The sequence below is a fragment of the Neophocaena asiaeorientalis genome, unplaced genomic scaffold (genome assembly GCF_003031525.2).
Source record: "Neophocaena asiaeorientalis asiaeorientalis breed wild unplaced genomic scaffold, Neophocaena_asiaeorientalis_V1.1 scaffold43, whole genome shotgun sequence".
Taxonomy (NCBI): domain Eukaryota; kingdom Metazoa; phylum Chordata; class Mammalia; order Artiodactyla; family Phocoenidae; genus Neophocaena; species Neophocaena asiaeorientalis.
The window spans coordinates 8,420,581-8,445,210 of NW_020173674.1; the positions used below are offsets into that span (position 1 = coordinate 8,420,581).

The 24,630-nt window shown below is 45.6% G+C and overlaps 1 protein-coding gene across 1 annotated transcript in view; it reads left to right on the forward strand.

Moving 5' to 3' along the window:
* Positions 1-24,059, forward strand: part of LOC112401979 (HRAS-like suppressor 3) — a 27,702-nt gene extending 3,643 nt beyond the window's left edge. Inside the window, exons 3-5 of the mRNA XM_024748510.1 lie at positions 11,817-11,919; positions 17,290-17,558; positions 23,787-24,059. Of these exons, the coding sequence (XP_024604278.1) occupies positions 11,817-11,919; positions 17,290-17,558; positions 23,787-23,888 (474 nt within the window). The 3' untranslated portion in view covers positions 23,889-24,059. The remainder of the gene's footprint in view (positions 1-11,816; positions 11,920-17,289; positions 17,559-23,786) is intronic.
* Positions 24,060-24,630: the final 571 nt, after the last annotated feature.

Consider the following 24,630-nt stretch of genomic DNA (forward strand, 5'->3'; position numbering starts at 1 on the left):
TGAGTTAAAAATTAGACCAATATCACTGATATTGTTTAAAAGTGTTGGCACATGGTGATAATAAACAGCAGACTGATTTTTGGTGTGTCTTATCATGGTTTTAAAATTCTCTATGGACAGCCCTCCCCTATTTGTCTGCACCCAGAGGATTCGGCTCTCGCTCTCCCACTCTGGGTGTGCCACTGCCTGGCTCTTAGGGCTTGACAAATGTTGGTTGTTGTTAAAGCAGCTGCCTGGACCTCCCTGGGACCGAGAGGCTGTGTGTCTACCATATGGGCCCACGTTTCTCCAAGCCCTTTAGTCCAGCCCTGAGTCCTCCTGGTCAGGGCCAGCGCTGACCATTTCCCTCCCTCTGTGTTCTAAATTTACTTAGAATTCGTGGGCCAGGAGCTTTGCCTTCCCTTCTCCACCCACCCTGCCCTTAAACCTGTGGCTTGTTGAGCAGCGGCTGCTGGGGACGTGAAGCTCCAAAGAGCATCTGAGGCTCCAGATATGCAGAAATCGATGGGCCTGCTCTGGTCTCTGACTCTAGACTCGCTTATTGACTTCTTTATGACCCTCTAGGTTTGCCTGATGATCTGACAGATCTCTGTGGGGCTAGTTAAGGTGCAAAAGGGAGGGGACGGGGCCAGAGGCTGGGAGGGGCTTGAGGAGGAAGCAACGTGTCCCTCTTGCCCACAGACCTCTGCTGAGAATGTTGTATGTGCCTGGCTGGTTGCTCAGTCCAGCTGGAGAGCTGGGCAGGGAAACTGATCATTCCTTCCCAGGGGCTCAGCCCAACAATTATAGTCATCGGATAAACGGGGCTGCGGCCGATAAACACTCTCAGCCCTGGAGTCTGGGGGAGGCACTGAGGAGGTGGAGACGTGAGGGATGAGTAGGAATTTGCCAGTGAACAGTCAGGGGCATTTCCGGACTAGAGCACAGTGATGTGGAGGCAAAGCTCACCATGGGGATGCTGAGCAGATGTCAGTAGCTTCGTGTGAATTACTGGGTGCGGTGAAAAGAACTGGGCCTTTGGATTCAGGAAGACCTTCAGGATTCAGTGTAATCCTGGCATTGCTTCTCAGGGAGTTCTCTTGGGCCAGTTACTTCCTACATCTGAGCTGTTTTCTGGTCAGTGAAATGGGCTGTTGTAAGGATTCCAGGTAACCTGTGAAAACCCCGAGGAGTGCGTGGTGACAGCGGTGGTGGTTCCCACATGAGTTCAGGGGGAGTCCTGGTTCCCGTGGGGTGAGGTTCAACATGTAGAACAGGTCTGAGGCTTGGAGGTCAAGAGCCTGGGAGGGCCAATGAGTTTTGCCTCCTTTTTCCAGGATACACATGACCTTTGGGTTGCTGTGGCTGGACCTGGTACCCACTGGAGCTGCCACTGTCCCTCTCCCGGCGGCTGGCAAGGGAAGAGGTGATGTGTCAGCCTAACCCCTCCTCTACCTTCTCACTGGGCCCGAGGCTGGGGAGTCTGCCCCCCACCTCGAGTTCCCCGGACCCACCCAGCCTGGGGCACAGGGTCTCAACCCTCTAATAAACGTTAAGGGGTTTTGCAGCTTTTCACCCCCATTATCTCACTTATTCCTCACACAGACTCTGCTGGATGGATCTTAATGGCACTGTTTTACCAGAGAAGCTCAGAGAGGTTAAATGATTCTTGAAGGTCACACAGCAATAGAGCAGAGGGGCCTCACTTGCAGGTGGCCTGGGCCCTGCTTCTGACAACGCAGCCTCAGATAGACAGGATTGATGGTGGGCTCCTCAGGGGTTTCTTTTCTTTTTAAAGCCTTGGCATCAAAACTCCCAACTCTGTGCTGGAAAAGTCCCTTTTCAGCACCCTCCCTGGACTTCTGGTTTTTGAATTACATGCTTGTAGATGTTTTCCCCAGAGTATCAGAAATGAAGTGGGTGAGTTGAGGGATTTCCACATTCACCAGAGCATGTGATTTGGGAACAAGGAAAACTTGCTCTCAGGCTGGGTCTCACATCCTCCATAGTGTCTCCAGCTACTCCCGGAGCTGCCTCTGACCTTCCCAAATCCAAAATAATAAAAGCACCCCCAAGAACAGTGGCAGCAAAAACTGCCGTTTACCTGTGTGCCAGGTAGTATTTGCTGAGTGCTTTATAGGTACTAATTTATTTGATCCTCAGGACAACCTCATGAACCAGGTGCTGTAATTATCCTCATTTTATAGCTGAGGAAACTGAGGCTGGGAGAAGTTGGGTAACGTGCCCAAGGCTATGCGGCTAGTAAGTAGCAGAGCCAGAATTTGAACCCAGGCTGTCTGGCTTCAGAGCCCACGGCTGTAATCAGGATGCAGTTTCTGAAAAGCAAGCACACCCTAATTTAAAGGCAGAGCAGCAATGCTCATTAGCCTACTTCCTGTATTTTTCGTATGCCTGAAATATTTCATCAAAATAAAAAAATTGCAAACTTCTGATGAGGAGGCTAAATGGAGCTGAGTGGAGGCGGATTGGAATGCTTCCTTAGCGGCCTTGAATGAAAGAAAAACATTCTAGGGACTTCCCTCGTGGTCCAGTGGGTAGGACTCCACGCTCCCAGTGCAGGGGTTGGGGTTTGATCCCTGGTCAGGGAGCTAGATCCCACATGCATGCCACAACTAAGAGTCCACATGCTGAAACTAAGGAGTCTGCATTGCCACAACGAAGATCCCACGTGCCGCAACTAAGTCCCGGCGCAGCCAAAATAAATACATAAATAAATATTTAAAAAAATAAATAAGTAAAATTAACTAAACATATAGGTACCCCATTCAAAGTAAAATTAACAAAAAATAAAGAAAAACATTCTTTTTGTTTTGTTTCAACCCTTGTGTTGAAAATTCTTCTGGAAGTGCCCTTACTTTTCCATCTGGTCCTGTCCAGTGCCCACAGCTGAGGGTCTCACACTGGATCGGAGTTGCAGGAGTGAATGTGGATTAACATGCAGGGGCAGATGGTGAAATCTGCCAGAAGGCTGGCAGATTTTCCTTGTGGTGGGGATCAGGCTGTGGTTCAAGTTCCTGCTTTGCTACTTTCGGGCTGACCTAAGTGACCTCATTCCCTTAGTGTCAGTTTCCCCACCTGCAAAGTGAGGTATGACTGCCCCTCTCTGCCTAACCCGTCTCTCCTGTGGTTCTCTGGGCTGCACAATAGAATCACCTGGAAGCTTACAAAACTGCCAGGCCTGGGTTCCACCCCAGGGATCCTGCTTCTGACCCAACTGCAAGATCACCCTGAGGCGCCCGCACCGCTGTGCTTTTGCTCCTGTCTGTCCCGTCTCCATATTTCTCCTTTCCGGCCGCTTCCTCCCCACTGCCTCCTCTGATTGCAGGAGAGTGTGAGGGTTAAGAGTGAAGGATTTCAAAGCACCGAGCTGATCTCCCTGTGCTATGCGGCTGCTTCCCAGCTATTTTACATTTGGTAGTGTGTGTATGTCCATGCCACTCTCTCACTTCGTCCCAGCTTACCCTTCCCCCTCCCCGTGTCCTAAAGTCCATTCTCTACGTCTGGGTCTTTATTCCTGTCCTGCCCTTAGGTTCTGCAGAAACTTTTTTTTTTTTTTAGATTCCATATATATGGAAAAACAAAGAGTGAAGGATTTGGGGGAATTCCCTGGTGGTCCAGTGGTTAAGACTCCGAGCTTCCACTGCAGGGGGCACGGGTTGGATCCGAGGTCGGGGAACTTACATCCCACATGCCACAAGGTGTGGCCAAACAAAACAAAAAACAAAAGTGCAGGATTTGGGTTTGAAGTCTGTGTCTACCACGTACATGCTCCCTGTCATCTTTCAAGACTTCAGCAAAATCTCAGCTGCTCCCTTTTCTAGGAGGAGGTCCTTTCCTAGTCTCTCTTATACCCATTTCAGCCGGCTTTTGCCTCCAGCTCCCAATAGGACCTGTTCTCCTAAAGATCGACAGTGACCCTCACCCCAGACCCCTCTTCTGACCTCCAGACTCATGCATGCAGCTGCCTCCCTGCCTCTCCAGGTGGCTACCTGGTGGCTATTTCAACCCAGTGTGCCCTCCGTGTCTGCAGCCTGCCCATTCAGCCTCCCCGAAACCTTGAAGTCACGTTTCACGCCTCTTTCCTTCACACCTTATCTCATTGCAACAGCAAATCCTGTTGGCTCTGCCTTCAAAGAAATCCAGAATGCATTACTTCTCATCCCCTGCTCCCTGCATCTTGTCTGAGCCATCAACCTCTCTCCATCCTCCATCCTCCCCTCTTCCACTCCCCACTCCACTCCAGCCACGCTGGCCTCCGGGCTGTTCCTCTAACATACTACTACCTGGGGCCTTTGCTCAGGCTGTCCCCTCGGCCTGGGTCTTCTCAACATCTGCAGGGCCCACTCTCTGCCTTCTCTGACCCCCTTTTGCTATTGCAATCCCCTCCCCCTTCCCATCCCACTCCAGCCCCTTAACCCTGCCCTACCTTTTCTTTCTTTCTTTTTGTTTTTATTTGGTATCTCTTCTACTATTCTGGATGATTTACTCATTTACTAAGACTTCAAAGAAATTTTAAAAAATTTCTGTCTCTCTCCTTGATGCTGAACAAAATACCTGATACCTGACTCCGTGAAGTCAGGTATCTCGGCCTTTGTTCACAGGCGTGGCCCAGGTGCCCGGCTCTGTGAACATCTGTAGAACGAATGAGCAAATGAAAGAGTTCCTTGACCCTCTCAGGCAGAGGTGTGTATCCCCAATGTGAAGGGATTCTCAAGGAGTGTCGTTGACCAGTTACACCGTTTCCCTGGGGCGGGGGAGGGCGTTTGTTAAGGGCAGGGTGATTCTGCATGCATGCCAGCAACCTCCCCTCCTGTAATTTGTACGGAGTAGGTGGACGTATTTGTGATACAGCCATTTCAGTAGCCTAACAGTAGATGTAGGTGGTGGGGTATACAGATGTTTACTGAAAAATGCTTTCGATTTTGAACATTTGGAAATTCAAACTAATGTCTGAAAAATTTTCATAACAGTGTTGCGAAGCATGTTATAAACTTTTCTGCTTGTTGCAGAAAAGCTGGAAAATGCAGAAAAATAGAAGGAAGCAACATAAGCACAGTAACCACGCTTAGCCCCGGCCCCTGGCGGGAATCTCTGTTAGGATGTTGGTATGCATCTTTCTAGTTATTTGTTGTGTGTATTTATTTTGTTACATAATAGTAATTGTACGGATCACCCCAGATTGAACACACTGACGTTTGTCAAGCCTTACGTCGTTTTCTGATTCTAAAACAAATATATATGTATTTACACATTTGGAAAACTAGAACAGAATTAAAAAGAAAATGAATACCCCAAGTTTCACCACCTAGTAATAAACACTGTTTATGTTTTCGTGTATTTCCACAGTTTTCAAAAAAACGTGCGTTGGTTATCTTTTTTTTTTTTTTTTTTTTTTTTTTTTTTTTACCAGGGAAGCCCTGGTTATCTTTTTTGAACAAAGTTTAAAAAAAATACCATTTCGTGTAAAGCTTTGTAAATTTTTACTTAAAAAAACTTGAGTTATCGTTGATTGTAAAGCTTTTTTACTTACCATTATATTATAGACATTTCTTGTCCTTAAGTATTCTTTTAAGATACAACTTTTAAAACATAACTGTATATTAGTATATAATTATGGCAATATTTAATCTCTTTTTGTAGGATATTTAGGTATCTAATTTTTTGCCATTAGATGTGACTTTGTGACATCTTTTATAGGCATTTCAGATTATTTCCTTAAGATCTGGTCTATAAATAGAAATTGGGCCAAAGTATATGAATATTTTTAAGGTTAGTGATACAGATTGCCAAATTGACCTTCAGAAAAGTTGTATTTATTTAGACTCCTAACAGCAGTGACTGAGGGTGCCTGCTTACCTGCATCTTTTCCTATATTTAGTATTAGTATTTTAATCTTCCCCCAAACCAGTTTTTAATTTAATTGGATTACTAGTGAGATAGAACGTGTTTTCTTGTATTAGTGGTAATATGTATTTCTCTTTTTAAAATTATTTATTATACCCTTTCTCCACTTTATTCTATTTTGGTGTTTACTTTTTTTTTTTTTTTTTTTTTTATCTCAACCACTGCGCCACCAGGGAAGCCTGGTGTTTACATTTTCTATTGATTCATAAAAACTCTTTATGTATTAAAGCTGTCATTTTCTTCCAGTTGGTCATGGTAGTTTGTCTGTGGTGTGTTTTCAATGCACAGAATGTTCTGGTCTGGCTCTTTTGGTTATAAGTAACCAGCAGCCCACTTAAGCTAGCTCAAGTGAAAAAAGTTTATTCTAAGGACACATGTGGAGCGATAAGGGGATTCTCTTGAAAATCTAAGTATAGGAGCTGTGTTAAGGCTGGGCCTCCCAGGGGCTGGGAGGCAGTCCAGGATCACGGTGCTTCCAGGCGCTCAGCAGCTGGAGTTGGTGCATCTCTCCTCTGGTGCTCCGCCACTGGTGTGACTCAGCTAGCCGTTCCTGATATGCCTGCTTCCTTCTCTCCCACTGTCAACAGGGGTCTTCTACTTGGTCAGAGTGGGTGTGAGAACTCCAACCCTTGGTTTGGCCTGTGGTTCACTGGGGTCTCCCTTGCCTCCTCTTTGTCATGACTTTTCAATTTTAGCCCCTCTGCCAAAAGCTATTTTGTTTTTCATTACTTGGTTCAGATTTTTGAGAGAGAGAGAGAGAGAAAATTTGGTTGGCCCAGGTCCACTTATGGAGGATCATAGGTTGGTGACCTGCTTGGGAACCGTGCCTTTTCCTAGTCCAGCTGATGGAGGCTAGGATGAAGTGGTCACGTGGTATAAAATATGGCTGCCTGGGCAGTCGGGATTGTGGGTGGTCATTTTCTCTTAAAAGGGAGTATGAATGTAACAGGCAATGATAGAAACTTTTAGTAAGAACTGTAACATTTTTCAATTGTAAAAACTCTCAATCTTTTACTTTATGCCTCATTCTTTGGACTTTATCTTTAGAATTTCTTCCTCTATTCTAAGATCTGAAACATATCCATCTATATAATTTAAAATTTTATTTTATGCTTTTATGTGTTACATTTAAGTGTTAATGATTTTTAAGCATCATTAACATGGTAATATTCAATATTTCAAGAGGTTTTGCTGACAGATAACATCCACCTTTTTCAATTAAAAAACTGCAAGTTCATCAATAAGAAGGATGTTTTCCCATCTAAAGCTCTTTTAATAAAAGTTTTTATTATAAAAATAAAAGTTTTTATTATAAAAAGTTTTATTATTAAAAAAGTTTTTATTATAAAAATACAATATTTTATATTATAAAAATAATAAAAGTTTTTATTATAAGAAAATAATAAAATAATATAGCAAAATATAAAAGTCTCTGAATCCCAACCCCCACTGTATATCATACACAACAGTTTGGTGTATTTTCCTCAGCTCATACATAGTGTATAATACATTTTGCATGTGAATGTATAACAATGTTTTTTAAACAAGAATGGGATAATGTTTTCCAACTTACTTGTTTTGATTATTTCTATGTCTGCTTACGTAAATCCAACTTGTTCTCTCTATTGGCTGTTTGTACATATAAATATAACATAATTAATTTAGTTGGTCCTTATTAATGGTTGTTTAGGTGGTTTTTCCAGTGTGAATTGCAGAGGCCAGATATTGTTCTCCATTTGCTTGCTAAGGAAAATGGCTGTTACACAGCTCTTTGTAAACTGTGCTTTTGTGGAGAGAATAAAGACTTTTTGTTCTGAAATCCTGTGGGTGCAGAGTCTCAGCTTTGCCACTGTCATTGGCTGTGTTGTGTGGGAGAGCCATGGTTACTGTGCTCTGGAGAGTTTCTGGCTTCCTGCTGGCTCTCCTTGTTCCTGGGGGAAGAACCACCTGACAACAGGGTACAGCTAGGTTTCTGGGACTGGGGATGAAGCTGAGTGAGAGAGGGATCACTGTTGATCCAAACTGAAGGGCCAGAGAGTGAATATTTTACTATCTCTGGTCTCTGTTGCAACTACTCTACTGCTGTAGAGAGAAAGCAGCCTCGGCCACAAGGTAAATGATGGGGGTGGCTTTGTGCCAATAAAACTTTATAGATACTGAAGTTTGAATTTCATATAATTTCATGTGTCACAAAATATTCTTCTTCTTTCGACTTTTCCCCCAACCACTGAAAAATGTAAAGATCATTCTTTGCCTCATACAAAAATAAGCAGAGGCACAAATTTGGCCCAAGGACTTTGTTCTCATATTTCTAATTTTATAACATGCTTTCTTGAGTTCTTAATTTTGATTCAGCTCAGTTGGCTGTGTGTATCATTAAGCAGTTGTTTCTCCAATTAGAGTTTAGTGAAAGGGTGTGAATTATTTATATCCCTGTTCATGGCACCCTGTCCTCACTGGTCCCTGCAAGACCCCTTTTCTTCTGTTTTTTTTTTTTTATTAAGTTCCCTTTTACCATCATTCCTCTCCCTCTTCATCTTCCCAATGGCTAGGTAGCATCCTAATATATTTAGTATGTATTCTTTAGATTCTTTTGTTGTTGTTTTTAGAAATTGTTTTTTTGGGTATGGTTCTGGTAAGACATGTATTATTGGTTTGTGTGTGGGTATCTTTAATACGTATAAGTGGTATTTTGCAGAGCTCAATCTCATTTTTTCACTCAGCACTGTATCTGAAAGATTATCCACATGGTCATGTGAACATCGAGTCCTTGCTTCTAACTAGTGCACAGGGCTCTGTGGGCGAGTCCAGCACCTTTAACTTCATTTTTAAAAAGAAGTTTCCTTGAGTGATGTCATGTTTTAAGCTAGCGCATATTTGGAAATATGTGCCTGTTGCCATTACAAGAGACAGGCAATATGACTGAGTATTAAAAAAAAATCACAGCTTTTTTGCTTTCAAATTGTGGATATCCATTTTTTTAAAGTTAAAATTTTTTATTTATTAAAACAATTAGTGTTTAAAAAAGTTATGGTCTAATTTACCCTTTTAGTGTTCAGTTCGATGAGTTCTGATAAACATGGACAACTGAGTAGCCATTCACCACCATCAAATAGAGAACAGTACAGAAAATTTAATTGCTCTGAAATTTCCTCATTCCCCTTTCTTGTCAACCCCTCTCCTGACTCCTAGCCCCTGACAATCACTGATTACCTTTCTGTCCTATGGTGATGCCTATTCTGGAATGACATGTAATGGAATCACACAGTACATTGATTATTGGTATGGCTTCTTTCACTTAGCATCAGTATTTAATGTTATAAAGTCTGAGTTTCTTTGTAGATATTTTTGTCACTGTGTGTGTGTGTGTGTGTGTGTGTGTGTGTGTGTGTGTATGTGTGTGTGTATATATATTTATTTATTTTTGCAAGCATGTTTCTCTGTATATCAATATCTTTCATTGATATCTGTCTGGAACACAGTGAGCCCCTGAGCTCCTTGGGTCTGTGTACCTACTGGCTGCTTATTACTTGATGTCATATTCCTGATGTCCCAACTGTCTCCTTTTCTAATCAGTAGCCTCCCTGAGGGCTGGGTCTCAGCCTTGCTTTTGTGTCCTGGCTTATTCATGGAAATGTCCAGTTAAATCGCCCTTTGGGGGTCCTTGAAGACCCCATAACTCTCACCAAACAATTAATATATACTTTTTCTTTTATTCTGGAAAACAAATGGGATTCATCAATTGTGACCATTGTCCAGTGTTCTGAAAGCTTCCCAGTAAGGTCTGGGCGCCTTCTTCTGGGAAGATAAATTATAATCACTGCAATAAGACAATATAATTTATCTGTAAAATTCCTGTGAAAAGATTTTTTTCCTACCATGTGGGATGTTTGTTTGCAGTTTTATTGTTTCTATAAGTAGAAATGAACTGTCATTGACCCTGCTTCCTAGCCATTATAGAGTTGTGATTGGCTCTTCCACTGCCCATCATTTTTATCCCAGGGGAGGCCATACAAGGGGGAGTCCATGCTCCCCCCTTATCTTTGATGGAATCTCTCAGGCCCACAGAGTTTGGCGGTGGGACGTGGGCAAACTCCTATGGGTCTGTCCCCTAAGAGCAAGCAGGTGAGCGGGAAAGGACAGAGGGCTGGAACGACCACCGATGGGCTCTGTCTCCAGGTGTTCTAAAGAGATTTAAGGTTGGTTTGGACCACGGAAGCTCATCAGCCCTGATCCTGGCCCAGGTCGGAGTGTCCCCACCCGCAGTACTTAGCCCGGTGTCTGGCATTGGGACCTCGATAGGTTGAATGAAAGTGTTCTTGAACCTCCCCAGGTTTTCTCAGGCTCTGGGCTGCTGTGCTCCCCTAACAGGGCGGGGCTCTGAGGAGCATTTCAGCATCTTTCCCACCTTCCCCTGCACACACACGCACACACCCTCACTCCCACGCACTCTCACTGTGATATAATGAGAAATGGATATTTAGTCTTGGTCTCGGGTTCCTGCCACAGAGCTCCTAAAATCCAAGTAATTTCCTGAGCAGTAGAGGTGAGAGGAATGTCCTTCGTCATTCATAATAAGCCCCTTTCAACTGACCAGGTGATCAGAGGGCTGGAGGTTGCATTAATCACCAGTGGTCAATGATTTAATCCATTGTGCCTACATAACGAAGCCTCCATAAAACCCCTAACCCAGGCTGTTGGTGAAAGCATGGGGGTGCTGGTCCCCAGAGGGGTAATGGAAGCTCCGTGCCCCTCCCACCACAGCTTGCCCTCTGCATCTCTGGCTCTTCCTGTGTTGTATATTTTCTAGTAACTGGTAATCTAGCAAGTCAGCTATTTTCTTGAGTTCTATGAGCTGTTCCAGCAAAGTACTGAACCCAAGGAGGGGGCTGTGGGAACCCCCAATTTACAGCCAGTTGTTCACAGCACAGCTGACAACCTGCAACTTGCAGTTGGCGTCTAAAGTGTGTGTGGGGCCTCAGTCTTCTGGGACTAAGCCTGTGGGTCTGTGCTAACTCCGGGCCGTTAGTGTCAGAACTGAGGTAAACTGTGGGTGCCCAGTCAGTGTGCACCGAGGATTGAATCGCTTAGTGTGGAAAACCCACACATCCAGTGTCAGAAGTACTGGTGTGAGCGCAGTGCTTGTCTCACACACACACACACACACACACACACACACCCCAACACGCACACACACTGACACACACACACATACACCCTCTTATCCTTGGGATGAGCAGCCAGGGGCACATTACTGCCAGAGGTTGACACCAGTTCTCTGCCAGGCCCTGGGCCAGGTCGCGGAGTGTCTGTGTGACACCCCCCAATTTGACCCCCCTGGAAGAGTCTCCAGATGCATGGCTCTAATCACATAACCTGTGGTGTTGCCTGTGGTCAAGTCACTGGGCCTGGGAATCAGGCAGCCTAGTGTTGAGTCCTGGCCACGCCACTCGGGCTGTGTGGCTTTGAGAACATTCCTTTGCATCTCTGAGCCTTGATTTCCTCATTCATAACATGGGGGTCACAGCAGTGCCCACCTCATAGGAGGGTTGTGTGAATTTATTGAGCTACGCCTGTAAAACACTTAGCAGAGCGCTTGGCTCTGAGTAAGAGTTCAATAAATAATACTCCTGGAAAGAGGAACAATAAGGCAGAAACCCCGGCTAATGAAGAAACCCTTTAGGCGTGCACTTGGCAGGTTGTAATGACAGGTGGGCAGGCCCGTAGTCCCTGCAGGTGTGGGACACAGGCTTGTGAAGTCAGACTGGCATTGGATTGGCCGGGCAGGGCTCAGGAGGACACCCTGGAGAGCTGTTAGCTGGAGGCCGCGGAGCTGCACCCTCCTAGCTGAGCCCTGCCCCTGGTTCCAAGCTCTCGTGTCACCTGAAACAGCACTCTTCTTGGTTTTGCAGCCAGAGCCCCAGCCTGGAGACCTGATCGAGATTTTCCGCCCTTTCTACAGACACTGGGCCGTCTACGTTGGCGATGGATATGTGATCCACCTGGCCCCACCAAGTAAGGGTGCCCAGCGCTCCACTGTGCTGGGGCTGGGAGCAGAGGGAGATGGGGGAGCTGTGGTTCACAGGGGACCCCAATATTCTTCTATCGCCCCCAACTGACGGTTGGTTCCTGGTTGCTAAAGGAAGACAGCTCGGTGTCGGGCAGTGGTTTTCAGACTCTGCACCTTGGAACACCAGGGCCATGCAGAGAGACTGAGGTGGGCTTCCAAGGGGGCAGTTCTGCTTTTCATGTATTTTGTGTATTATGACTTCATATAAAACACATTGGATCCTGAAGTGCAAATCTCCTGGGAAGAGCACAGGTGTTTGGGCAGCAGACTTGTCTGTGAATCCATTTTCACTCTCCGGCCTTGGTTTCCTCATTTGTAAACTGACGTTAAGAATCCTTAATGCGCAGGATTATTGGGAGAATTCCCCACCCGGTTTGTCAAACTTTTTACTTAAACTGAGGTCTAACCGAAATACAGTAAAGGGCACAATACTGTCAGGTGTATAGTCAGTGAATTAAAAAAAATGTATCCATCCATGTGACAATGACCGGATCAAGACCTAGAACATTTCCACTCCCCGAAAAGACCCCCTCATGCCTCTTCAGTATGCTCTCTCCCTCCCTAGAGGCAACCATTCTTCTAGGTTCTCCTGCTGTAGGTTAGCTGTGCTTGTTGTAGAACTTCAGAGCAGAGGAATCACACAGCTTGTGCTCTTTTGTGTCCGGCTCTTTCCCTGGGCCTGTGAGGTCATCTGTGTTGTTCTTACTTTTCCATTGCTGCGTGTCCTCGGTTATATGGACATCGCCCAGTTTGTTATGTATTCTTCCGCTGATGGGCATCGGATGCTTCCATTAGTGGGCTGCTCTGTGTGCAGCTGCTGTGGACATTCTTGGATGTGTCTTTTGCTGACCAAGAATGGTAGCAAAATGAATGACCTCACCCTGTATTTATAGAGAAATCTAGAAGTAACCAGGGTAGATGTCACCATCCCCACCCCTGATCAACCAAACCACCAACATCTAGAACCACATAATCTGCGTTTTCTTGTGTTACGGTGCAAATGTGCCCCTGCCCTTATTTTATTTTATTTTATTTTATTTTTTTCACATCATTATTGGAGTATAATTGCTTTACAGTGGTGTGTTAGTTTCTGCTTTATAACAAAGTGAATCAGTTATACATATACATATGTTCCCATATCTCTTCCCTCTTGCGGGTCTGTGTCTTTATTCCTGTCTTACCCCTAGGTTCTTCATGAAATTTTTTTTTCTTAAATTCCATATATATGTGTTAGCATATGGTATTTGTCTTTCTCTTTCTGACTTACTTCATTCGGTATGACAGACTCTAGGTCCATCCACCTCATTACACATAGCTCAATTTCATTTCTTTTTATGGCTGAGTAATATTCCATTGTATATATGTGCCCCTGCCCTTATTTTAAAGGCCAGCCTTTAGGTGTGGGCCCCGGACCCCCTTCTCTTACTTTCACAAGCACTGTACCCTCAAATTAGTAATAATTCTGGGGCTTCCCTGGTGGCGCAGTGGCTGAGAGTCCGCCTGCCGATGCAGGGGACGCGGGTTCGTGCCCCGGTCCGGGAAGATCCCACATGCCGCGGAGCGGCTGGGCCCGTGAGCCATGGCCGCTGAGCCTGCGCATCCGGAGCCTGTGCTCCGCAACGGGAGAGGCCACAGCAGTGAGAGGCCCGCGTACCAAAAAAAAAGAAAAAAAAAAAAAAATAATAATTCTGTATTATTCCTATTGGCCTAGAAACCACTGGAATATCTCCCACTGATAAAACAAACAAACACCCCTTCGACCTCTCTAGCTGACTTCCCATGGAGCAGCTCTCTTGTCTGCCACGGCCCCTGCTGGTTCCTCACTTCCCATCCTCTCTTCTGTTCCCTCCACCAGGGAGTATTTACTCCCCTCCTGGAGCAGCTCTTATCAAGGCTACGTCAATACAATCAATATCCTGGTCAAGGCTTACTTGGCTTCTCTGCAGTGGCCTCTCTCTGCTCTTCACCTGGCGCTGCCTTCCTTTCCCACTGGGCCCTTCCTTCTTTTTTTTTTTTTTTTTTTTCACCATTGCGGAGCCCAGGCTCCGGACGCACAGGCTCAGCGTCCATGGCTCACGGGCCCAGCCGCCCCGCGGCATGTGGGATCTTCCCGGAATGGGGCACGAACCTGCGTCCCCTGCATCGGCAGGCGGACTCTCAACCACTGCGCCACCAGGGAAGCCCGGGGCCCTTCCTTCTTGGCCTCCTGTGTCTAGGGGGCTCCTCCTCTCCCATACCTCTAATCCTTACTTCTCCCTCATCCGGTCCACTGGCTTCTAACACCTTCTATTTGTCGATGTCTCCCTTAACTTGATTTTAACCCTGCTTAGCTTCAGATGTGTGTAACCTCTTGACGACTTGGCATCTTCAGTTGGGTATCTAATTGGCATGTTGAACTTGACACACCCCAAATGGAGGGCTCCAGCGGACAATACCATCCGGTTGCTTAGACCAAAAGTCTAGGCATCATCCTTGATCCTTTTCACCCCACGTCTAATCCATGAGGAAATCCTGTTGGCTTTATCTCCAAAACAGACCCCCAACCTGATCACTTCTCAGCATGTCCACTGCTGTGCCCTGGGGTAAGCTACCATCCTCTCTCACCTGATGCTACTGCAGCTTCTGGTTGGTCTCTCTGCCTCTTGTCCACTTACGGTCAGTCCTTCCTTCACTGGGCAGCCAGTGTGATCATTCCAAAGTATCAATCTGATTATGTCACTCGCCTTCTTTTAATTTCGACTGGCTTTTCCATCACACGTAGAATAAGTTTCAGATCTGTGCTGTGGCTTGTGAGCCTGGCGTGGTCTGGCCTCTGCCTGCCTCTCTGACCTTCTTGAAGCTTCCTCTTCTCTCCTCCTGGGTCTCTAGACTTCAGCCACATTGGCCTCCTTGCAGCCTCAGGCACGCCGCGTGCCTTTCTTCCCGAGGTCCTTGCCTTTGCTCTTCCTTCTGCTTGTGATGCTCTTTCCTGGCTCTCAGCACAGCTGCCTCCTCTTCATCGTTCAAGTCTCAATTCAAATGCCTGTTTCTGGGCGTGGCCCCCCCGCACCCCGAGTGAGAGCAGCCTCCCCTGGTCATCCTCTCCTATGTGACTTCGCTTAATCTTCTCCATAGCATTTTCAGTACCTGAAAGTGTTATTTTTTCTGTTTGTTCCTTGTCAGTGTCCTTTCACTAGAGTGTAAACTCGTTGAGGGCAGGTGCGCTGTCTAGTTCGTGTCTGTGTTCAGCACCTCGGACCAGCACCAGTATTGCTTGACTGCACTGAGTGGGTGTAACTGCTGGACAGGAAGCAGGGGATGGCACGACAGGGGATCTGGGTGGGTAGGTGTGACACCCTTCATTGGGTGAGTGGTGCTCCTCAAAGGGAAATATGCTTCTATCTGCATCTTCTCACTCGAGCTTCACAGGAACCCCGTGGAATAGGTGAGGCAAGGAGGACTGACCTCCTGCTACTGAGAAAACGGTGGAAATTAGCGTTGGAAGGAAGCTTAGAGAACAACCCAGTACTAATGAGGCACTCACCCTGTGCTAGGCACTGGTGGAGGCACCTTACCTAGTCAGTTTCTTTAATCCTTGCAGCTCCCCGTCCAGTACTGTAGGCACAGGTAGAACTTACTGACCCTATTCTACAAGGAATTGGGGACTTAGAGAAATTAAGCCACTTGTCCAAGGTCACATAGCAGGAAAGTCGTGGAGGTGGGACTCAAACCCTGGCTGTCTGACTCTCTATTCCCTGCCCTTCCACATGCTGCTATACTGTCAAGTCTGAGGTTTCCCAAAATTTAGTCACTGATTGCTTGCCATATCCTTGTGCCCTCTCTCCAATAATTTAATTGGTATTTTCTTTAGTAGACTAACTTTAAAAAGTAAAATAATTCTTTTAAAAGAAACTTTAAATTCCTATATGGATGTGTGTTTGTGAATCCACCTTAGCTGGTATTTGTGGATTCCCAGTGTTGGCTCAGCAAAGCTAAGTGACATGTCAAGACCATTCAGTGATGGAGCCAGAATCAGATCCCAGAGCTTCTGACTGTCAGCCTGTGCACTCACTCACCAGGGTGACACCCAGGGTGTGAAGTGTAAGGAAGCCCTCACTCTTAGGTGTTGACTCTGAACTTGCATCCCTGAGAGTTGGTACCTCCTGAAATTCTGTGCTCCAGGCACCTTGCTTGCCTCGCCCCAGTCCCAGCCCTGCCACCCACGCGCCTAGGGGCTGAAGGTGGATGGGTCTCAGGAGCTCCCCTGATCCAATCACCACACCGAGCCTTTCCGTAAATTTGGGGCCCAAACACAGCACCATCTTTCATTTACTTCACTGAATCCTCAAGCACCTTGTGCCCTGTTAGTAGCAAGTCTGAATTCTTCTGATTTTCTAAAATCTCAGGATTATACTCAGGGCAGAGGGGTTTAGTCCTCTTTGGAAAGCCTAGCAGAGCAGGACCTGGACTCTGATCAGACCCTCTTGCCGTTGCTTGTTGTTGTCACATGGTGTTACGGGGGAAGATGGGTCCTGCCCAGTGTAACAGATGCTTCCCCTGCTGAGAAGAGCCTTGGGGGTTCCCGATCGCGGCAGGGCCACAGAGGCTCCTTGAGGGACAGTGAGCCTCCTCTGTGATGTTCCCTGGGGTCCACCTCTGTCGTGCAAGCACACCTCTTCAGCCATCATACCAAAAGCTTGCCCCTCCCCACACGGTGTAGGCTGGCTGCCTCAGGATGTATGCCCAATCTCTGTGCTGGCATCAGCTTTCCCTCCCAACTATCCTGGTCCTTCTACTGAGCCCAAACCCCTTGCTTCAAGGCAGTTTCATTTCTGGAAATTTGTTGCCTCTTCCAGCCCCTCCCCATGGACCTCCCTGGTGTCACACCTCTGGGAGCAGCTGTGGGGTTTTGGTCCCTTTGCTCCAAGAAGGATAGGATCTACTTCTGCAAATCCATCTACCTTTTCTGCAGTAATCAGCTTTGTATGTGTCAAGGAAGTGTAGCATTTTTAGGATCACAAAAAGTTCACACTCTATTCCTCCAAGGAGGTGGGTGTGCTCAGGGCCCATATTTGCACAATCAAGAGGGTGTACGAGGCCAGCTTCTCTAGGTTAAAAATAATCACAACAAATCATGGAACTTCACTCCTCCTCATTTCAGATATGGAAACCAAGGCCTAGAGGCCATGAGCACCTTATTCACAGCCACACAGCTGTGGCCCTTTCACATCTGCTCGTCCCCTTGTGGATGTGGCGGATGCCAGGCTTGGGGCTGCTCTGAGCCCCTGTGGGCCGGCTCAGGACCGATCCCGCTGTTTCTCATCCTGAATCCATAGGTGAAATCGCAGGAGCTGGTATGGCCAGTGTCATGTCTGCGCTGACCGACAAGGCCATAGTGAAGAAGGATCGGCTGTGCGACGTGGCCGGGCGAGACCGGTACCAGGTCAACAATAAGCACGATGACAAGTACTCGCCGTTGCCTCCCAGCAAGATTGTCCAGCAGGCAGAGGAGCTGGTGGGCCAGGAAGTTCTCTACAAGCTGACCAGCGAGAACTGCGAGCACTTTGTCAACGAGCTGCGCTACGGGATCCCCCGCAGTGACCAGGTGCGTCCTCAGTGTGTCCCCATCCCCGGGAACCAGACCATTTCCTCCGCTGACCTGGGCATCAGGGTGGGCTGGGCTGGGCTGGAGACAGGGGCACAAACAAGACAGAACAGCAGAGGCAGAAGCCTGCCCTCAAGGATGTCACAATTGGGGTGGGGAGGAGGGTGGGGAGATGGGCACCGCGGACCAGTGTGGTCGGGGGACGATGGCCGAGGGTGTGAGAACAGCCGTCACTGTCAGCCCGGTGCCCGGCCCTCCCTGGCCCTGAGATGGACCCTTCCCACAACCTCAGAGGCAGGTTTTACCATCCCGCTTTACAGATGTGGAAACTGAGGCTCACAGCACTTGTTGATGGCCATTCATTTCATCAAACAAATCTGTGTTGTCTCTTTTCCTGAGAGTTGTCTCCAGCTGTGCTGATAAGTAGCAGAGGTGGGAGCCGACGCCCAGGTCTGCCGTAACTTATAAAAAGCCCTGTGCTTAGCCCTGCCTTAAGCCAAGGGGCAGTCCAGGAGGCTCCAGGTGATGCAGGTGTGTTTTATTTACTTAGTTGATTTTGGCCATGGCCACTCTCTTCTTTGAATTGCTTTTTCACCTGGGTGACTAACTTCCTTCCCATTTTCTCTCACTTTCTCCTCTCCTTTTCTGGCCCTTCCCTGCGGCCCCCTCATTTGTGTGTGTGTGTGAGAACGTTGTTTGGAAAAGTTCTTGGATGCCTGTTGATGCAAAAGAGTATGTTTTTTTTTTTCTCTTTCAGTAAAGGATGAGTTTAAGATCCATCAGGTTGTTGATTTTCAGTACTTTTAAATTTTTTGAGATCTGGTGTCTTCTTCCTTGGTCATTGTGGTGGTCAAGGGCATGGCCTGGCAGACAGATCGATTCATGTTCTCTAAACCCTGGTGAAGTACAAGTGATAATACTGATCTAGGAGGGTTACTGTGTGAATTAAATAAGAGCATCCTTATGCTAGCAGAGTGGCAACTCAGAAAGTACACTTAATACATTGTAATAGTAGAAGTAGTCGTAATCGTCCTCATCTTCATTCTTTTTCTTGGTTCACCCACTGTCTTGTCCACTGGCCTGTCTGGGCCACAGTGACTTGCTGGGGAGGCATCCACCAACACCCCCTGCAAGGATCATGCTCAGCCTTCCTCATACCGCTGATAATCAGCTGTGTTTATTTATTACACTGACCTGCACGTTGGTGAATTCATCCTATGCTCTGTGACGGTACAGTGTGTCTTCCAATGGGTATTCTCTTATTTTTTTTCTTCAATCACTCATGTTATTATTATTCAATAAATATGTATGTAAATATATAAAAATGTATATATGTATATGTGATACATATATTTACATATACATATATGTACATACATACAATAAATATAAGTATGTGTGTGTGTATATATATATATATATGAATGTGAAAGATGATTAATACAAAAATTGACTAGTAGCAAGTACACACCTAGCTAGGGAAGGATAGGGCAATACTGCCAGTGTTTGGTGAAGAGTCCCAGAATCTCTGGGTCACAGTCTAGTCTCAATTTCCCTGACAGTTTATAAGAGGCTCCTTCTGGGAAAGTCAGTGGGCGGGTCCATGAGAGGAACCTCATGACTCAGATTACAAATGTGAGGCAACCAGAAGGAATCTGGGGGATGATGGCACTCAGCATATCTATCTAGGGGGGATAATGGCCTTCAAAACATTTGTTTTGAGTCACATTTGATGCATACTGTCATCCTGGTATCTCTCTTTACTAGCATCCTTTAGAGATGCCCTTCAGTTCTCTCCTGTATTAATGCTTTTATCCTCTGCAACTCACATCTTTCTCTTTCTTGGGTTACTCTCTTGTTTTGGTGGAATACCACCTCTAATAGATTCTGAGAAAGGATGCATTTTAAAAAGATTGTTTATGCCTGAAAACGTCTTCATTTTATCCTCGGATTTGATTGATAGTTTGGCTGGGTATGGAATTCTAGGCTGAAAAGAATTTTTTAAAAAATGTGATGGTATTGCTCCATTGTCATCTAGTTTATGCTATTGTTTACGAGAAGTCTGAATCGGTTCTGATTTTCGATCCTTTGTATGTGACCAATTTTATCTTTCTGGAAGCTTATAGAATCTTCTCTTTATCTTCAGTGTTCTGAGATTTCACTATGATAAACCTTGTGTGGATCTGTTTTCATGAATTGTGCTGGGCACTTGATGACACTTTTCAATGTGGAAACCCTGTCCCTTCAATTCTGGGAAATTTTCCATTTTCTCTTCTCTCATTCGGGAACACTGATTATTCAGAGGTTGTACCCCTAGACTGCTCCTCTGATTTTCTTTTCTTCTCTCCCCTGTTTTCCAATTATTTATCTTTTTCAATGAGAAAACTAACACTTATTGGTAGATCTGGGTACAGTAGAAGTTTTTTAAAAAGTAGCAGTGATGATATCAGCATAAAAAAGAGAAACATATGCTAAATAAATCTGATTTCACGGGTGATCCTGCATAACAATTGAGGTGTTGATTACACCTGGCTTCTACTTCAGGTAAATGTCCGCCCTCCTGTGCAGTAATAAACTCAAGATAGAGATTACTGTACAAATTTGGGAAGTATAAGATACCAAATTCAGGGTGCTATTTTAGGAAGATTTGGTAGATTTATAAAATATCTCCAAATCATCTCATTTTTAGTTATCCTTTAGTGATTATTAATAGACTAAAGAAGAGAGTCACAATTTAATATAAGTAGAGCATTTCTTCACAAAATTGTTACATAATTTAGTAAAATACATATTTTGAGCATTTAAATACAATTCCAAACCTTGAGATACTGAAAGAACCAAGAAATATTTTTTATCATTTGCTCTTTCTACAAGCACCTTCTTGAAAAATGAAACAATACAAATTGGACACATCCCATTCTCTTCCTGAGGCTTTAGCCCAATGCGCTAGCCAGCCACCTGAAAGAGGCAAAACCGTGACAACACAACAATGATAAAACAGCATCAACAATTCTACTGGACCCCCTCACAGAACATGAAACCAGAACATACTACAAAACAAAAAGAGGTGCCATTTATACTGTTTCCAAAGATTTCCTCTTTCATTTCTTGGCCTAGATGAGGGTTTCTCAGCCTCAGCACTGTTGACATTTTGGGTCATTAGCAATGAAGATAAGTCTTCATTGTTAGGACTTGCCCTGTGTATTGCAGGATATTTAGTAGCATCCATGGCCTCTACCAACTAGATGCCAGTAGCACCCTCCACCCCCAGGTGTAAGAACCAAAATGTCTGTAGATATTGCCAAATTTCCCCCAGAGGGCAAGCCTGTACCCCCTTGGGAAGTACTGGCCGAGGTGAGTAATGGTCATAATACACGGTGTGGCCAAATTAAAATGTAGCTTCTGCACTTCTCCCATCTCACTAGAGAGGGTGGATTTAGTGGATGCTGGACAACGTCCGGCAGCGCTTTTGCTTTGTAAGAGCCATCAAAGCAGCTGCTCTCTTTTTCGCTTAACTCATGATAATTTTCTGTGTGAAAAGGATCTTATTAGTCATTATGTTTATTTGCGTTCAGCTCTTTGAGGCAGACTAGATTTTCCTTCAACGGACTATATGTAACTCATCTAAGTTTCCATTTAGAAAGGGAAACAATGGATTTAAACCAAAATGTTGTTTGTGCTTTCCATGCCTAAGAGTATTCTAATTAAGACAGTCCTATTTTCCACCTACCTACTTAAAAATACTCAGGCTTCAAAAAATGTATACTTAGTAAGCTTTTGTACTGAATAGTACTCTAGCAAAAAGCAACTAGGAGCTACACTCATGCTGAAGTCTACCTGTGTCAGATAAAATTTTTTTTTTTTTTGCGATACGCGGGCCTCTCACTGTTGTGGCCTCTCCCGTCGCGGAGCACAGTCTCCGGACGCGTAGGCTCAGCGGCCATGGCTCATGGGCTCAGCCGCTCCGTGGCATGTGGGATCTTCCCGGACCGGGGCACGAACCCACGTCCCCTGCATTGGCAGGCGGACTCTCAACCACTGCGCCCCCAGGGAAGCCCAGATAAAATTTTAAGATAAATAGAAATTGAAGATGTGGCCAATGGTATTGTGTAATTACATAAACCTGGATAAATTACAGGGTATTATATAACAACTACTATAAATATTAAAGCCAACTTTCTGTACACATATCTTATAACCATTGTTATTTTATAACCTCTCATAGTCTGAATTCAATTGCTTTCTGAATAATATTACTCTTCTTATAGCCACTTAGAACATTGCTGAAAGTGAAGGAAAGCACATTAGAATTGCCTTTTTCCCAGAAACAATTCCGGGGCTTAACTCATAGTAGATGTGTAGCATAAGCAGCTAATTGTCCGCAGTCTGATAGGATTACTGTTTGCCCACTTTCGAGAAAAGATAATGAGGGGCAACTTTTCTCTTTCATAATATTCTGATCGAAGACCTCTGGTGCACACCGTGTAGCCCATTTTCACGATCAGAACTGTTGTAATTTCAGCACAGTGGCTGGGCTGGACCCAGCAGCCTTACAACAAGAAAACCATCGATGGCATGTGCAGGTAGCTCTGTCTCTCCTGGGAAGGTCATTCTTTCCGTAAACTCTGCACTCTCAGGGCTAACTAAATACTACTTTCTTGTATTTAATGACACAATTTGACTCTGTACAAAGCATGAGCGCAAACAATGAGGCTATTGTTGTTTTCCTTGACAAAGTACCTTTTGTATGAACCGGCTCCATCAGCGTTTCTCCTCACACTGTGAGGTTCTGTAAAGAACTGGGGGCTTATTGTTCCTACTCCATTATCTGCAAACCATTTCTCCCACCTTGACACATAGCTTAGCAAGGAAAACACTGGATCCAAGTGGTTTTATGCAGGCTCCCTAGCAAGAACCCGGCAGGACCACGGTTGCCACAAAGCCAAGCCTAATTACCTTTAATTTAACAGGAAGGTCTAAAGACTGAGCGGCAGTCAAACCTTAGGTCAGTAGCTTCATGCAAACTTTTGTTGACATGTGTTCTGGGTACCTTGTGATGTTAGTTACACTGGTGTATTTCCTGGCATTTCACACAGCTATGCTGGACACGTTTATGGCTCGGATAAGCCTGGGCAGTGGCAACATATATTCTTTTTAAGCATTGACGTTTTTCAAAGTCTTCTCTATGGTGGGCATGTGGGAATTTTTCGGCCACAACATACACAACCTAGGCAAGCTCTGTGCTCAGGGTACCAAGGGCAGAGTTGGCGGTGTCATGTAAGGATGTGGGTTTGGGGTACCAAGTCCACATTTTCATCCTTTTTATTACTGGGAGTTTTAGTACACTGTCTCATTGGACTTCTTGGCGTAAAATCATTATAATCTTTTCCTTTGCAGTTCTTGGTGCTGCTTAAATGCTTGGCTTGGTTTTAGGGTGAGATTTCTTGATCCATGTTCATGATACCGTTAGTGGGAAAAAGTACAGTTTTCATGATTTCGGGCATTGTGCCTTCACTGCATTTAGTGTTCTTTGGGTCCTAGTGGAATTATGCCTAAAACAAATGCCTTATTTTACTTTTAGTTGGATTTTGGAAAGAGTGAAATTTGATACATGTTCAATTTTTACCCTGAAACTTACTCTTACTTTTGCAATGTTTTTTTTTTCTAGTACAAACAATACAAGTCAGATATCTTAATAATTTAAAGTATAACATTACTACTCTTCATAGTTGAGTCATTTAAGAACATGCAAAGAGCACCTCTGCACCTGGCAGGACCGGGTGCTGGGAATACAGCGAAGATGACGGCAAGTGAGGGTTTTGCTCTGCCGGAGGTCACGGTTTATTGAGGATTCAATAGCAATGACTCTTCAACTTCACACTTACTTCGAGAGCTCCCTGTTGGCCAGCCAGGATTTCAACCATCTGGCTTCATCTCCCTGTCCTTTTCACAGCCACCCTCTGGGGATGTGTGCTTTAAGTACTCACAGGGTGAAGTGAGTTTCCCGCTTCAGACCTGTGTATGTCATTGGCCAGCTGGCCCCACCCACCACTCCTTCCCCATCCTGCCCTCTTCTCCCCATTTCCCTGCCAATGTTAGTTGACTTCTGAGTTTGTCAAGAAGACCAAGGGGCATGGGAGGCTCCCGGAGCTGGATGTTCTTGTTGAACGTACAGCGTGTACTCAGATTCCTGACACAGAATCTGATCCACCCTCCTCTCTCTTCCAGGTCAGAGAGGCCATGATGGTAGCTGGCATCGCAGGAGTGGGCCTGGCAGCCATAGGCCTCATTGGAATCATGTTCTCAAGAAACAAGAAACAAAAGCAATGACTTGAAGGGACTCTCTTGTCGGCAGTGAATTTATACATTAAGGGGGCCTTCTTTGCTAGAGGGTTTGAGGTTTGGTTTGTGGATTTATTCTGTTTTACAATAAGGCTTATTTTCACAGAATAAAATAAAGCCCAATGAAGGAGGATTTTATTGGGGGAAGTGCAGCAAGAACTGCCTGGCGTGGTCTGTTGAGGGTGCAGCTACGCTCTGTTCCTGATGATGCCATGTTGTTCTCTGCCTCTTTGGTGATTTTCTCTCACTTTCTATTTGTGGGCTGCATTCTTCACGTGCAGGAAACAAAGTCCAACTCCGGTTATCTCAAGTAATGGGGGCTTCTAGTGGTGAGGATACAGGTGGGCAGCAAGGGAGACAGACAAACCTGACTGATATTCAAGAACAGGAACCACTGCACACCCAGGACCTTTGGCCTGGAGCTAGACCCAGTCTGGCTTCCAGGACTTAGTAGCTGGAGTCTATGTCCGTGGGGTTCAAACCTCAGCCATAAGGAAAGACTATATGCTCTTGCCAGTCTTGTTAAAATCTCCTTTATCTCCCTCTGATCTCCACAGCTTTTCTCAGCCTTATCACTTCCACCCCGCAGCACTCCTACGTCCTCTCCACTTGGGCTGTCACGACACCCCTCCCCCCCACCGCCAAGTCTCTGATCCCACACCCGCTCCTGCGGCTTCTCTCCCCACATCTGCTCAGTTTCATCCCTCCCTGTGGCCTGCGAGGTGCTCCC